This window comes from Halyomorpha halys, unplaced genomic scaffold (genome assembly GCF_000696795.3).
Source record: "Halyomorpha halys isolate HHAL.00 unplaced genomic scaffold, Hhal_1.1 Scaffold350.1, whole genome shotgun sequence".
NCBI lineage: Eukaryota > Metazoa > Arthropoda > Insecta > Hemiptera > Pentatomidae > Halyomorpha > Halyomorpha halys.
In genome coordinates, this window is record NW_027107986.1 from 557,032 (window position 1) to 573,969 (window position 16,938).

Here is a 16,938-nt window from a genome sequence, read left to right on the forward strand (position 1 = left end):
GTATGTATTGTGTGCATTGTCCGGGATTAAAAATTAAAACTATTTTTCTTTAGAAAGCTGCCCGTTCCACTCCCCCTCATGCTGGATTTATTTTTATTATTAATTTAATTTTGGATTTATTATTAATTATTTACTGTCATTTACCATCCATACGTCTATTAATAGACGGATCTAGATGGAGATAGTTTCCAACACTTAGGAAACCTGCGACGAGGGCTCCTTTGTCGTTTGTCTTGGTTTAGTCCAAGATAGCGGACCTGTTCGCCAGGGGTAAGATGAGAATTATTAAAGGATACTGTACAGCAGTCCGTAGGGTAAAGGCGATGTGAACCTAAATTATAAAATTATTGAGTGAAGACTATATGGAAAATATCAACAGAAATTTCCTATAAAAACTTAAATGCATGCTGCAACATCAGTACAGAGCAATGTTCTGAAAAGAAGGGGTGATAGCCCTGAAACGTTGTGACTTATAAATACTTTTTGAAATAAACATACCTAAAGATGAAATATTATTCTCACTACACATTATTAATTAACCTCGAAAGTCATCCAGTAATGTGAACCTAAATAATAAAATTTATTAATATGTTTGTATAATAATTTTTAGGGTTTTTTGATTTATTATACTTATTTCATATACTTCGTGGACACGAAATATTCCTCATGAAATGTACACTGTATTATGTCTGTTCATATGTTGTTTTTTTATCACTAACATCTCAGCATAACTTTTATTTTTAATAATCAAAAAGTGAGTGAGAGTATCTCTTGAAATGATTTTACGTTTTATAACTTACTCTCTAATCTGAATATGTACAGTCGAATGATTCTTCAATATTATTTCGCACACTTTTTATTTTTTAAGGATAGCAAATAATTGTTTCTCACTTATTATTAAATATTTAGCATGCTAATCTATACATGTGCTATTTTTTTATTACAGAAAGCTCGATTAGCAAGAATCCGAATAGCTAAGGCGTCATCAGGTGCAGCATTCGTAAGTAAAAAGAAGGCCGCTGAGGCTCGGCTAGCAGCGCAAGAATCCGGGCTAGAAATCGATGATAATTATAAAGAAGAAGATATTTTCGAACTTCAACATCATCATTTACTACGGTGCCTAGAGAAGACTACAGTAAGTCATTGTTTGGAGTAGTTAAATTAATTAATAACGATAAGATATAATGCTTCAATTTTTTTTGTCAGCTCAATGAAACACATGAATATGATTAAAAAATCATTAATTTCATTGTGTTTTTGACATATTGAAAAATATACTTACATATATATGTAATCCCTCAGTACACAACTTTTATAGATAAAAAAAAATCCCCCTTTTATTTTAATAGAAATTTCAATAATAATGTAAAGAATAAGCAATGTCCTGAATAAATATATTCTTTTTAGAGAAAAGAATAATACATAGATTGATATTATATGATAATCATATTAAACGACTTAATCATGAAAAGCATTTATCAATCATGTATAATTAATATGTTTCTAACGTAAGACATTATTTATTTTTATTTTTGGTTAGTATCCTTAATTTTAAGTATCTAATATATTTTTTTCTTATTAGGCCTGGTTTTGTTTTATAGCATTGTAAATGAAGTTATAATTAACTAAATTTTTATTTTGCCTCCTAATTAGATTTTTAATTAATTTATTAATAAATATTACTGATTTTCCTTTTTATTTAATTCTTGTTTTAATTTTATGGTATAATAAAATAAGGGGGAAAAATATAAACAATATTACGTACAATTGTACAATCAATTTAAATGGCTCTAGAATGGTCCCACATCCGAGAGGTCATAGCTCGAAATTCTTAGGAAAAAATTGATTTCTCTTCCCAGGAAATTTATCCTGTTTATTCACAATTGAATATTGAGCACTATTCCATAGCAAAATAGCTTGAGGTCCTAATAAGTTTTCATTTTTTATTTTAAAATTTCTTATTTTTTTTTTTATTTATTTGTTGATATTTACAACTGTATAAAAAAATACAACCAGTAAATTTGATCATAATGACACATGATATGATACAGGATGTAGAGAAACTACCCAGTAGTAGAACTCTAAAACAGTTTACAATATAAGGTCACGAGGCCATCTTCTTTTCAGGCGGCTTGGAGGATTGCCAGGAATGGAAGAGGAAGCAAGGTTAGAAACGAGTGGGTTTGGGTGGTTAGGGAGTTTATTATGGAAGGAATAATATCGGGTTCGGGCTAGATCGGTTACATAAGGAACATTTAGGTCTTTATGGATGGTTTTATTAGTAACAAAATAAGGAGCATTGAGGATTTTACGAAGGATTTTGGATTGTAAAGATTGGATACGAGAGGAATACGAAGGTTTAGTTCTTATTTTTAAAAGTTGTATTCTAGTGATTTATATTCGATTTTTTTGTTCGCCTAATAATAATTAGTCAATTTATTTTCACTTGCCATGTTCCACTCAGCTTTTGTTGCAATGATAGAAGGATTTTGACTAGTAACAGTATCATCTTTATGGGTCCCTTCTCCTGTCACCATACATTTATACCATACACTGTAGCAATTGCCAGAAAGGTGTTTCACAGCTCAGTTATGGGTCTTTCAAGAATGTCTAATCTGTAACGCCAGAGTTGAATGTTGAGGTTTACAATAGTTGCTACAATTCAGTTACTGAATCACCTTAAATAAAAAGCCGAGGTCCAACCCAACACTCTATTCCAGACCTTTATCATTCTGAAACTCGATTGAGCACACAACTTGGTCATCTTAAACAGGTGGATTATGTTCCTAGGCATGCTAAAACCTCGCTGCAGTACACTGCATATCACATACACATATCTTAAAGATTACCTTACATAAGCATCCCTAAAGTCAACAAAGGTAGTCATGTTTTATTCTATTTACTCATTCGCGGGAGTTCTCACAGTAAAGATTTATTTTACCGTCGAGTTCCCCCTTCCAAAGCCTGCCTTGTATTTTCCTAATATTTTTTCCCCACTGTGGGTACAGCTGGTTGAAGTAGAATCCGGAGAGAATAGGTATGTGGTCGGAGGGACATTTATTCCTCTGTAATTTTTACAGTCTAGCTGAACACTCTTCTCGTATATTTGCGATGCAATTCTTTTTTTTTTTTAATTTTGTTGGCATTATTTCGTCAGCCCAAGCCCACACAATTAGGAGAGTTTTAAACATTTCATCACTTCCATATATATAAATCTGATGTGAGTTGCATTAGCAAGATACAGTCTTGTGGAGAATCTACCTACTTACAGAACTCCAATAAAATGTCTAGAGTGAAAGATCTCGAGGTCACTATCTCTTTTTAGATTCCTAGGAGGATTATCAGGCAACGAAGGAGAAGCCAGGTTAGAAACAAGAGGGTTAGGATGTTTATCATGGAAGGATTGGTATCTGGTTCTCTCCAAATCGGCAACACATGGAACATTGAGGCCTTGATGGATAAATTGATTTGTGACAAAGAAAGGACCATTAGGATTTTACAAAGGGTTTTGGACTGTAAGGATTGGATACGAGAGGAATTTAATGGTTAAGTGGACCCCCAAAGCTCAACTCCGGAAGTCCAGATAGTCCTCGCTGTATAAGAGAGTCTTTCATAATTAGTTGGAAGCTTAGACCGTTTGTCTACTTGTTGTAATAATCTGAACCGATAAGTAGTTTCCTGTCTTTTCAGTCCTGTATGAGGATTCAAAGTTATTCATCTGTACCTAGGTAGTGGATCTGTTCGATAGGAATAAGTAGAGTATTATTAGAGTAGATGTTTTGCTGGAATTTATTGGATTTTATTTTATTCCTCCTGTTCTAACACCATTCTTCAAAGGTTGTGAATTCACTGATATAACACATGCGACATCAGCATACGTGATGAGTACAGGCAGTGCTTGTATGGGTTGGGCTGGCTGCTGTTTAATCTGTATAAAGGTGTAAACGTTACTTTAAACCATGTAAAAAGAGATGAATACGCACTTTTGTGATTTACTTTGAATGATTTGTCAGTGAGATAGGAATGGATAACAAAAAAGTATGTAGGTAGTAGGAATTTAAAAATTTTGTACAGCAGTACAGGGTGCCAGGCTCAATCAAAACATCTGTACTTATAGAGCTCTGGTAGATATACATAAGACATATATACCCGGATTTTTATAGTTCAACAATCTATGATTCGCCTCTTAAACTTCTTCAGGTTCCAGTGAAGATTGAATCTCATCTATGCCTTCATAGTTATCATTTTGATTCTTCCGCCTTGTCTATGTCCTCCTTCATCATAAGCTGCGAACCATCCTCGTTTTTGTAGAAAATAGGGGTTTGTTTAAAATAATCTCTTTCCTTATTTACTTTACAATAGGAAGAGTTTGTTCTCCTTTATATATTATTGTTCCTCGATTCCATTTATTTTTCCCTTTTATGTCATCTTCTGAATTTTCTTTATCATTAGCTTAAAAACTCTATATTCTTTCAATATAAGAGCCTTTTATTTCTTCATTGTGTCACTGATTTATTGGCTAAGATTTTTGCATCTTTAGTAGCTATGCATTTGTGAAGCACCTCCGTTATTATCTCCTTTGCCAAATCATTCTAAAACTTCCCACCCACCAGACCATCGGAGTAAACTATGCATGGGTAACCTTAATCTACTCAGCCTCTTTCACTGGAACAAATTTTGCTGAATATTTAAAGTATAATCTCTGATCTAATGCAGTCAACAAACTTTAAAATGGATTTGACAAAATATATTCCCTGTTCTATGAATTCACTTTTCCGTTTATCTTATGAAATGAATTTTCTAACATCAACAATGTAATACATTGGAAGAAATATCCTTTGTATATATTTTTTTCTGAATGTTTAATAAATATTTTTTATGTAGTTTCAGTGACATGTTATGCTCAAAAACTAGTCTGGACTGGAGGTCTAGCTTCAAATGTTTGTAATACAAAACAACTATGATCTTGATGGATGTCTTATTTTTTTTTATTATTATTTTTTTTAGGATAGAGAATTCGTTGAACTGGAAGTACCCTACAATGGACAACCTAAGAGGCCAGGTTCGCCTTCCCCACTAATAAGCCCTACGCATTCAGCTGGCAGCAGAACAGGGCTCCTTCAGTCTTGCTGTGGTCGCTGTTGCACTCAGAGATACCAGGTATGTCATCATTGAACATCCTCTACAGCTTTTGGAGCAATATTTCAGCCATTTTTCATCATTAGTTATAGAATTGTCATCTTTCTTGCAAATAAAGATCAAATTAAATGTTTTCAAAATTACCTCATTTAAATTTCATACTATTTTGTTGATTGTTAGTTGACCTTTTTTGAATAGCTAGACACTTTTTTTTTCTTTATATAGAGTAATGTTATTAGACATGCTTTACTTTACTATTTTTATATTTATTTTGTTAATTTGATAGATGAAAACAGTAGAGCCCCAAAAACACCATTAGATCAGCCTATATGTTTAGGAACTAACAAATAAGTACAATTATTTAAATTCATATTTGCTTTATTATCAAAAGTTTTACAAATTAAAAGTAGTTCGGTTATTTTAAATATATTTATAAATCTATTACACATTGCAAGGTGGCCTATAAAATAATAAACAAAAAGTATTATCGAAGCCCCAAATTAAACTATCCCATTTTATTAACATTGAAAGACATTTTTGGATAGATAGATAACAATTAGATTTTTTGACTTAAAAGGTTTCTACTTAAAACTAGGGTTAATTAAAAAAACAAAAAAAAAAAAAAAAAAAAACATTTACAGCCATAGGGGCTCCTACTGAAGACATTATTTATTGGTTAATTAACTTATGATATTCCAATAACTGTCTAAATTATGTTGCTTCAAAAGGCATTTTTAGATAATAAGTGATTCTTGTTTAAATGTTTGCCAATTTTCAAGCTATATTATTTATTAAATTGTAATTTATATTTTGTAATATGAGATCATTGAGCAATAAAATTATTTGACGTGTTTGTAAATGAAAAAAAAATGAAATAAAATAAGAAAAAAAATCAATAAGAACTTTGTAATTGTTTAGATTTTTGTTCATTCAGTTTCAGCAGATACTTAATAATTATACACCACAAAAAAATATAAATTGAAAAAATACCATCACATGCACACCCAGTAACACACTGTCACACTCACTCACCAAGACGAACACACTCACAAAGATATACACACATCACACAGACATACAAACATGCATGCTTGCACATACATTAACAAATAAAGTCTCACAACCCACATGTTTTTATAAATTGTGTCGTCCCATTTCTTTTTCTTAGTTCTTTTTTAATTTTTTTTTTTTTTGTTATTTTTGTGATTTCATATCTCGAATCCTTCCAATAGGATTCATTATATTAGGCTCATTAACATTTCATTGTTAACTGTTTTAACATTAATTTATGTGATATATTGAAATGAAGAAAACTTGTGCTTTCTGAAATTATGACTTCCTCTGTGTATAGTTGATAGAATATAAATTTGACGTAATTTATAGGTAAATATATACATATATACACACATATAAATTAAAATATAACATTAGATATGTGTGCCTTTGTCTGATATATATGTATATAGTTTTGACTAGTGTGTACACATATTATGTACACTTTATGTTTATTAAGTTGAGATTAACATTACTTCTAGCTATTATATAGATTTTACCCTAGTGTAGCGGTTATAAATGTATTATTACTAAAGTGATAGTTGCTATATTCTAAATACTTTAAATATAATATAAATACTAATTTTTTTGAAATATATATACATATACATAAAACTTGCATGTAAATTATTAATTATCTAATTTTCTTCTATATCTAAATTGTTTTGCAGATGGTATCATTTACTAATTAAAGTCTTCCATTTTCATAGTTTCTTTCGGTTTGAAAAAAATATTCTGTAAAATTTGAGTGTTACGGCTGTAATGAAGGATGCAACGTGCAGCTAAGCTAGAAATAAATGCTCCAGCTACTGCTACTCTTAACTCAAGCACTGTCAGGTCATTCATTGTATTATTTTAGTTAAAAGACAAATACAAAAAATGTTTATGAATTTTAATTGCTGCATTCATATTGTTTAAGTTGCATTCAGGGATATATTTAACTATATCCATGAATTATTTTCATGTTAATTTATTTTAATTGAGAGTTGAACTTTGTTTTAAATTATTATATTAAATTAAAGATAAAAATAAAATCGGACTAGGAACGAATGGTTGAATTTTGCTCAAATAGTATAAACGCATAAATACAAACAAGCATGTATACAGGGTGATTCAGCTAGACCATACGTTTGAATCATTGCATACTCTTTGATTTGCCAAATGATTAAAAAACGAGTATTCAATACTCATAATATTTTATTGTAGTTTCATTTTGGGTTTTCAATTGAATTAAATATCCAACTGCCTATAACGTACAAAGCGATTTTAATTTTTTTTTTTTTTTTTTTTTTTTTTTTTTTTTTTTTTTAATGCCTAAAAAAGAAAGAAAAAGACAGAAAACAGCGAATGTATGATATTAAAGACGTGTAGAAAAATGTGATATTTTTATCTATCTTTGTGTTCCATATTAAAAATATGCATTCATGACTTAAATAGTCAAAAAGGGTGAAAACACCCATATTGTGTTCCAAGACTAAACTAGCATCTGCAAGGAAGAGCTGTGTTCGAATTTCATTCACTGCCTCTTGTAGTTACTGCTGCATTGCTAGAAGGCTGTGCTCGCAACATCCATCTTAGCTGAGACATTTCATGGTTAAACGGATGTCTTTTACGCTGCTGTCTGGATTAGCTCAGCCCTCCTTGTGGTATATTATCAACGATTTAGAATTATAGTGATGAAATTCTCCTTTCAATACATGATCTCATTTTTAAGAAATTATCTTGTTCTTAAAAATATATACGCTTTAATATTTGCGTCGGATACATTATCGTACTGCTGAATTTTCAGTCCAATATTTTTGTTGAAAAAGCAATCATTTATAGGCTAATGTAGTAGAGTCTTCTCACTGTGGTTCTACCCCAAGGAATGACATGCCTTCTGGACTACCAAAGCAAAATCACTTTATAGCATTACTTTTAACGCTTAAGGTACTAATATTTTTCGTATGGGGAATAGAACCGTAACAGAAAATTTCTGTGGTTCCAGTTTTATATGGAGCTGTTTATCACTAGTAAAATTTTTAACTGTATAAGTCAACACATCATCTAAGCAGCAACTTCTTAAAAAAAAACTTAATAAGCAACTAAAATCTGACAGTTAGTCACTCTCTTCTCATCTATAACTTCCATTTCACTTGTCTTATTTAAGACTTTTATTATTAGGGATTCCTGTGCATCGACTTCAACTCCATCTGCCCATCTCTGTATACCCAAATAATACTTTCCTTATAGATAAATCACCATCCATTCTTGAGATATGCCCTGTCCATCACAGTCTCTTATATTGTATCACGTCTGGTTCCCGGTAAACTTGGTATCTGCAATGTGCCTCAGATCAAACTTACAGGCTTCCAAATTCTTTACATATAACCAAAATCTTAACGTATCCTATAAATACTTTCAGCAAAATAAGAGTTGTGCAATTATTCCGCAACATACTGGCACCTTCATTCCCTATGATTAAAAACAACAAAAGTGGATCATACCCAGTTTGTTTAGTTTTCTTAGATTTGCATACAAGTTGATGTATCAGTGTTTGGTTTTTATTCCCACAACACTCCCATTTTCTCGATTTTATAGGATTCAAAATATCTGTTGTGTTTTTGTACTTAAAAAGGCATGTACCTCGTTGATTTCAATATTAGTTTCATGATTAATCATGTACTTGAATAAATCAAGGCGTTTTATAAATTGTGGAAATATATAAAGAAATCGAGCTGGGTCTTTTAAAAATATTTGGGATTATATACAAATTTAAATAGCAGCCTGATATTTTAAGGTATGAATCTTACTTGCAATTGTGCATTGGTTTTTTTATTCTGGGGCAGGGTTGAGCCAATAATTTTTGAGCAACCCCCCCCCCTCCTCCTTCGAGTATAAATGTTATCACTTTTGTTGGCCTATTTTTAAAAGTATCACAGACGGCCTTTGTTCCGAGCTATTAGGCTTATTATACCTTATAGGTATTGAGGTTTTTTGATTGTGTCCCGAATTCGCAGCAGTGCTAATATATGGCCATTTTTGTCTTCCGCCCAATATTTTGAATAATACTTCCATCTGTTGAAAGCCTCAGCAAATGGTAATGTACTATGTGTAGTGAATCAACTTGATTAACTACCATGTTCCGTCCACTGGTGAGTGCGTCCTCAATATTTTTCTGCGGTAGTTTGGCGAGTGGTACGAAACCTGCTGAGGTTTTACTATATTCCACATTCAGACTGTTCACTTCTGAATCCACAAAAGCAGCAATGATAGCCTTTTCGATCAAGTTTTATAATCCATTAATAGAAATGCATTACCTTCATAGTTCTATCGTTTTACATTATAATTGTATACTCTTCTTTTTTTGTATTCCTCATATATTTTTTTATTTACTATAACGTTATTTCTACTCAATGCTCGACTAAAGCTGCTAAAATACCATTAAATGGCCTAATTCGTAATAATACATATCTTAGGAAGACCAACCATTCATTACAGAAAAAAAAATTATTAAAAAAATAAGAAAAAAAAAGTAGCGCAACAAATCATCTGCAATACGAATAATTTATGCATTGCAATCTCTTTTGTTTTGTAGATAGAAATAATTTTTCAATACGTTCTGTTATTGTTACATTTATCTGATCAACCTTTATATGTATGTTTATATATGTATATACATATTCAAATCAATCTAACTACAATCTGTTAATAACCCTTTGAATGCATTATGCACTTTTTTCCTAAAAATATTTTCCTTTTCTCTATTTAGTGTTACTTGTCTTTATGTAATGGTTGATAAAATTTCAAGACAATCCAATAGGATAAAAAAGTAAAACTAAAAAAAAAAAATAATTAGTCCAAAATTTTGTAATTGGAGAAGAATAAAAACATTATTATAAGACATAATTCAGAAATAATAAAATCCTTTCCGAAATTCGTAGCCTTTTTTAGAAACCTCATTGACTTTTACCCTTCATTAGAGTTTTAATGGGTGATTGATTTTATTTTTTAAATAAATAAAATATGCCTTTACAAAGAAAAGTATTTATTTTTATATATCTTCATCACCCATACTGATATTAATATGTATTTTTCTAATGGATATAAGATTTTTTTTTTACATAATTTTCCTTTATTATGATTTAGAAAATTGCAATGATTAAGAGATTATTCAGGTTCAGGCATACTTTCATGAAAATATAAATGACGAAATTATTGACGGAGCTGGCGAGCGAGGGACGATCTTTAATAATATGATTCAGTAATCAACGTTTGAATGTGACTGAATGTTGGTATGCGTGGAATTGAAAGTTGCCACCCATTTACCATCATTTTGTATTTATAATGTAAACATCAATACTCCTATTTTTATATTAATTAATTTTCTTCTGAATGATTTCAAATAGTTATAATAAGATATAATTGTTATATTTAAAAAAAAAATTCATAACAATCTACTTGAAATTATTTATAAGAAAAATTTTTTTAGTCGGTATGTTTAGAATTATATCATTTTTTTTTAATTTAAAAGTTTATAAATCTAGGTTTAAAACCTTTTTTTATGCTAATATTTTTTTTCTTCAGGTCTTCAATATCAGACAATTTTAACGGTATTAATATTTTATTTTTTTATCATCAATCAAAAAAATAAATTCAATAATAATATTATTATTATTCTGGTTATATATCTTAATGTTATTATTTTAGAATATTAGAATAAATTACAGAAAATGAAAATTGGCCTTTAGTTCTTCAAAGTTACAGAAATCTTTGATCAAATTATACGTATTCTGTGTGTCGATTATTTTTTTTAAACATTTAACAAATATTTCCCTATTCTTTTAATTAACGTTAGAACATTTCTACAATTATGTATATATGTATATTTATTATGAGGTATTCACCGGTTTTTATTTTTATTTTTTATTATTTAGTCGCAGGTGAGATGAAGAAAAAAATAACAGTACCAAGTGTCAGTATTTAGAGAGTAATACATCGCTTTAAACACATATATACATTTCATCAGGATTTTTGGATGAAAAATTCTAATTAAAATTGAGTATTAACAATGATCAATCGACAGTCTTTTAATTAACGTTAGAACATTTCTACAATTTATATATATATTTATCATGAGGTATTCACCGGTTTTTATTTTTAGTTTTTATTATTTAGTGGCAGGTGAGATGAAGACAAAAAAAAAACAGTACAGAGTGTCAGTATTTAGAGAGTAATACATCGCTTTGAACACATATATACATTTCATCAGGATTTTTGGATGAAAAATTCTAATTAAAATTGAGTATTAACAATTATCAATCGACAGCCAGATCTCATTTGAAATTTTTCTCAGTTGCCTGAGGGAATGAATTTTTTTGCAAATTTTCATTGATTTACTTAAAACCTATATTACTCGTTTACACTTAAAATAAAAATTTCTGTTGCTAACAATGAAGTGCACATTTGATAGATTTGAAGGCTTTTAAGGGATTCAAACGATCTTACATTATCTTATATCTCAAATTCAAACTGACTTAGAAGAGTCCGATCAGTAGCAATGTACAGGTACTTGGTATACATATATACCATATGTATATACCAATACCATATATGGTATATACCTTCAAATCATAAAATTTGAAGTTGATAGGTAAAGTTACCCTGAACGATTTTTTTTTGTACAATAAAACTGGAATTACATATCATGAATTTGAAAATTAAAAAGTTCAAATTCGCTTTCTTAATATAAGGATCAGCAACAATTATGAAATCAAATTTTTGTTTCAAGGCCTGTGTATCACTGATTAACTTAATCGATACTTTTAAATCAAAATAATTAAAATTAAATCATTTTATTTTTAAATCCAGGGGATCTAAGGTATAGATTAAAGAAGGGAATTAGAATGTTACTTCTCATTTCCATTTCACCTATCTTCCACAAACCTCTAAAAGATTGTAAGTTTATTATACTTTCTACTGTGCTTTAGAGGTTCGAAACATAACAACATTAGCACGTTAAAGAAGAGCGTGTCTGAAAATTGAGCCTATTGTAGAATATTCACCCGAAGCAGAACAAGTCGACTGCAGAATTGAAAGAACATTATAATTATGAAAATATATCTCTGTAACAGAATTGGGCAATTCATTTATTTTTTATATCAACTTATTTTTCTTACGCCACAGGAAATAGACTATTAAACCATATTCCCTCTTGCAGCCCAATATAAGTTTACTTGAGTTGCAAGAGGGAAAATGAGTTTATTTCTCTGTGTCGTAGGAAAAAAATAATGTTAATTAAAAAAAATTAAACATAAATAAATAAATTGCCCAATTCAACATTATATCAAGAGAATAATTTTATTTAATCAAAATGTTGTTCTAAGAATATTTGGCTCCTGAAATCGTATTAACAATGAATGCTAATACAGAAAATAAATGTTCATCCACTGTCTTCATAACGCATTCTTACAGGAAATTAAATTTTCAACAATTTGGTTCTTTATATTTCGTAAAAAAAATATAATTGATTTAAGATTATATCCTAATTTTATGAGGGAGGAAAATTTGAGAAAATTGATCAAAAACGGATTTTTCACATCGGCAACAATGTGTTTTTAATTTACCTTTAAAATATTTACTAATAGCAGTATTTGAAATATAAAATTTATTTATATCGAGTGTCACTGCATAATGGGGCAAATCAAGACATCGAGCTGAACCGCCCTCCGTTAGATACTTTCTTGTCTCATAGTACAAGAGAGAAGGTAAAAAGGCAGTTATCTCACCCCAAATTTTGATTACTTTAATGAAAACTATGTATAATTAATAGTCAAAATTGATGAGTCTGCCAAGTATAGGTAGGGAGAATAAAAAATGGCGGCTGTTTCAAAACCTTAAATAACACTAATTTTTCATTCGGAGCTCTATATCATAAAAACTACCAACGACACTAAAAAACCTAACAGCACATTATTTAGAGAAAAGTAAATTTTCTAAAATATTAGCCTTAAAAGAGCTATTTACGTCCAATAGTTCTCAAGATATAGCTTTTTAAAAACCAAAATTTCTTAAAAATCTACCGAAAGATTAGTAGTTAGTTAATTTATTTTGAGAAATCTATATTTCAGGAACTATGTGACATACAGATGTCTATTAGCACTCAAATTAAAGCTAGTATAATGGACTATACAGAAGTTTATGACCTTTGCCTTCGTAGGAATAGTAGTTTTCATGATATGTGCTATAATAAATTCATTTATAGTTGATTGGACAATAAGTTTGATTTATGAAAAAAATCATTTCCGAAAACATTTGAAGTACAGTCGTCTGCCAGCGCTCAGATTAAAGCTAGTCAAATTTACTATAAAATAGTTAATAATGTTTATCTTACTAGGACTAGTAAGTAGTTTTATTTGAAATTAACATTTTGTGAGTTTTTATGATATTTGACAAAATAAACTCACAAAATGTTAATTTCTAGTTGTTCGTATAAAATGTTGGATTTTTGGAAAAATATATCTCCTAAGATCTATAGATCTTAAAGACGCACATATGTCTGCCAACAATCAAAATAAACGAAATTAAACTTACTATAAAGTAGTTTATGACACTTATCTTCGCAGGGGTAGTAGTTTTTATGATATTCACATATGAATATAAATTTGGCAAATAAAAATTTGTCTGAACTACTATAAATCAATTTATATAGCAAATTTCATGAAAACTATTACTCCTACGAAGATAAACATCATAAACTACTTTATGGCTCATTAAACTACCTTTAATTTGAGTGCTAATAGACATCTGTACATCAAATGGTTTTTGAGATTTAGATTTTTCAAAATAAATTCACCAACTACTGATCTTTCAGTACGTCCCATACAACATTTTTATCAAATGTTGCTTTTTAAAAAGCTATATCTCGAAAACTATTTAACGTACATAACTCTATTAGGGCTCATATTCTAGCAAATTTACTCTTCTTTAAATGACGTTCTCTTAGGTTTTCTTGTGTTGTTCCTACTTTTTTAAGATATAGAGCTCCGAATGAAAAATTAATTTTTTTTATCGCTTTCAAACAGTCGCCATTTTTTATTCCCCCTACGTATACTTGGCAGACTCATCAATTTTGACTAGTAATTATACATAGTTTTCATCAAAGTAATCAAAACTTGGGGTGAGATAACTGCCTTTTTTCTCCTCTTGGGCTCTTGTACTATTACCTTTAACCAGCATTGGTTGATGTACGAGGATGACATGAAGATCACTCCTTGAGAGATCACAACACTGGACAAGGAGGAAATTCTTCCCTTCCTGCCCCTCCCCTGTAATCCTATGGTAGGAGGCAGACTTATCTTACCTTGCTAATACTACACTATTTACTAATAGCGAGTAGAGCAGTGTTTGAAAATTAAATTTATTTATATCAAGAGACAAAGTAAATTGGTAAAATATAAGAATCGGCCATTGGATTTTGGCGGTTTACGCCTTCAGAGCGTTGGAACCGGAAGATGGTCCGGATGGCGGTAAGGAAGATACAAAAATACCTAAAAACTTAAAAAACAAACCATTCAATATTAACCTAGGTTGCGCCCCACATTAGTAAACCTTGTACACTAATAAATAGTTTCCAATACTTTTGTACCTATCTTGACCATCATCTGGACCACCTTCCTACAATTGACCAATAATCTACCAATATTAATTGATTTTATTTCAAATATTATAATTTATTAAATTCCTTCATTGATAACATCTCTTACCCTTGCGAATAACATTGTTGATAACTGGAAGAGTTAACAAAATTGACTCCACTACATAAAGGAACTTCATTCACTATAGTCCTACCTAGTTTCATTTAGAAATTATCAGAACACTCGACCAATAGAGCGGTGTCGATCGAGCCTTACACACCCTGTATAGCCAATTTTTTTTTTTTAGCGTGCGCCCCCTGACGACACAGTGCCAACCCAATCCAGCCCGGCCTATGTAAATCGCCATGACAACCATCAAATGAACAAACATCCATCTAATGACCAGCGTTCACAACAAATTAAGGTCAGACCCGTTCGTCTCATTTTTTTTTTTAATTACTAGCTATGCTCCGTGGTTTAAATTTGGGTTATAGCAAATAACCTAGTGCACCTGATTAACTAAATAATAAAAATAAAGCACCAATCATTGAACAAAAACTGAATTACAATTTGCGTTCTTACTATATAAGGTACTTTCTCAAAGTTTATAGTATTAATTATATTTTCGTAGCAAACTAAAGGTCTTCGAAATATGACTCTTGAGCATCAGTCGTTTTTACCATCCTAAACAGGCTCCCTGGAACTCTTCGCGCAGAAAGCTCTAAGAGACCTCGTCGAAGCACCCGCTGGTTTAGTTACCCTTTTAGGCCTTTCTTAATTCGGAGAAACAAAGGCGCTAGTTTGAGGCTGTAGGGCGGCTGCGGCAATGTAACCACTTAGAATTTGGACAAAAATTTGGCAAATACGCCGAAAATTCAAGAATTTTTTTCTGGATTCAACGCCGATGGAGTTACGGATATATACACTATGACAATAGGTCCTCTCAAACCTCGTCGCCGAATTCAACGTGACAACATTGTCGCAGCCATTATAAGAGAACCCTGAAAGGGAAGCGATTCGACACGATGCCAGAGGCCCAGGAACTTTTAAAGAGGTCCCCTAAAAGATTTCCGCACGAAGGGACTCCCGTTTTCAGGGAGCCTATGAACGATGGAAAAAACCTGGCAGTGGTGTGATGATGCTGTATATTGAAGAGTATTGGTCATTTAAACAAAAATGTTTAGTGAAGTTTTGGTTTTGAGACTAGTCTTAAAACTTTGTGAACGCACCTTATGCTACATAGTATTTATTTATTCCTCTTCGTTTCGAAACTGTTAATCAAGGGTTTTCTTTTAGCTTCAGTCGTTCATAACTTAAAATGAGAGTCACTTTAAATGAGTCCATTGTTTTAGCAAGTACAATTTGGAAAAAGTTTGTTTCATATTTTATATATAATGTTAGGTTGCGATGCAACGCCACTTTACTTCCGATACATTGCCTCACAAAACAATATTTGTCCTATAGCCTCCGTGGTATCGTTGCTTCTTCTTTTTATTGCATAATTATTTTTGTTTGTAATACTTTTTAGATATTCAGAATTATTTTTAGGGAATAAAGTCAAAACGGGAGAGTCGGGAGCCTCGAGGCTCGGGGTAAGTTGACCCATCGCCCCTTCTTGCAATCAACAGCATGATAGTTATGACCAATATATCTGATTTTGGTGTTAACATGTTTTAATTAACTCACTAATTTACTCGATACTGAGAAAGTAAGTGATTAGTGAAGCTCTTAAGCTCCTCTCCATTTAAAAGCATGGTAGATATTTAGTGTCCATTATGGTCTTGCTTAAGACCCCAGCCACTTCCAAGCAGTGTACATATAATTCAACACTGAGCCTAGGTCTCCTATAATTACTATCTACATCCACTCGTAGTTACCGCAAAAGAATTCTTGATGGTTGCTCTAATAAATCATTATTACATTTGCATTTAATTCTATATTTATCATAACTCTACTGTATACAATGATGTCTTGATGAGAAAAATGTTGAAATAAAAATTTTAAAAGGCTTAAAAAAGTAATGTATGCGAATGCACCCATCCCCCAAACAATTGGTTTATCACCTACAGCTTTTTGAAAATATTTTTGACGGTTCAGGGAATCGAAGAGATGCATCATTGCATTTTAGTCA

General features: G+C 30.9%; 1 protein-coding gene across 5 annotated transcripts in view; it reads left to right on the forward strand.

The window, feature by feature from the left end:
• Positions 1-16,938, forward strand: part of Shal (Potassium voltage-gated channel protein Shal) — a 185,623-nt gene that overhangs the window by 148,533 nt on the left and 20,152 nt on the right. For 3 of the 5 annotated variants that reach the window (XR_010843144.1, XM_014422005.3, XM_014422006.3), the window contains exons 3-4: positions 947-1,135; positions 5,008-5,160. Coding sequence is in view for 3 of the 5 variants with exons in the window: in XM_014422005.3 (XP_014277491.1) it covers positions 947-1,135; positions 5,008-5,160 (342 nt within the window). In the remaining 2 variants the exon portion in view is untranslated. Of the gene's footprint in view, positions 1-946; positions 1,136-5,007; positions 5,161-15,114; positions 15,232-16,938 lie in introns of all 5 variants that reach the window. The other 2 variants (XR_001343275.3, XM_014422004.3) reach the window with 1 other exon arrangement.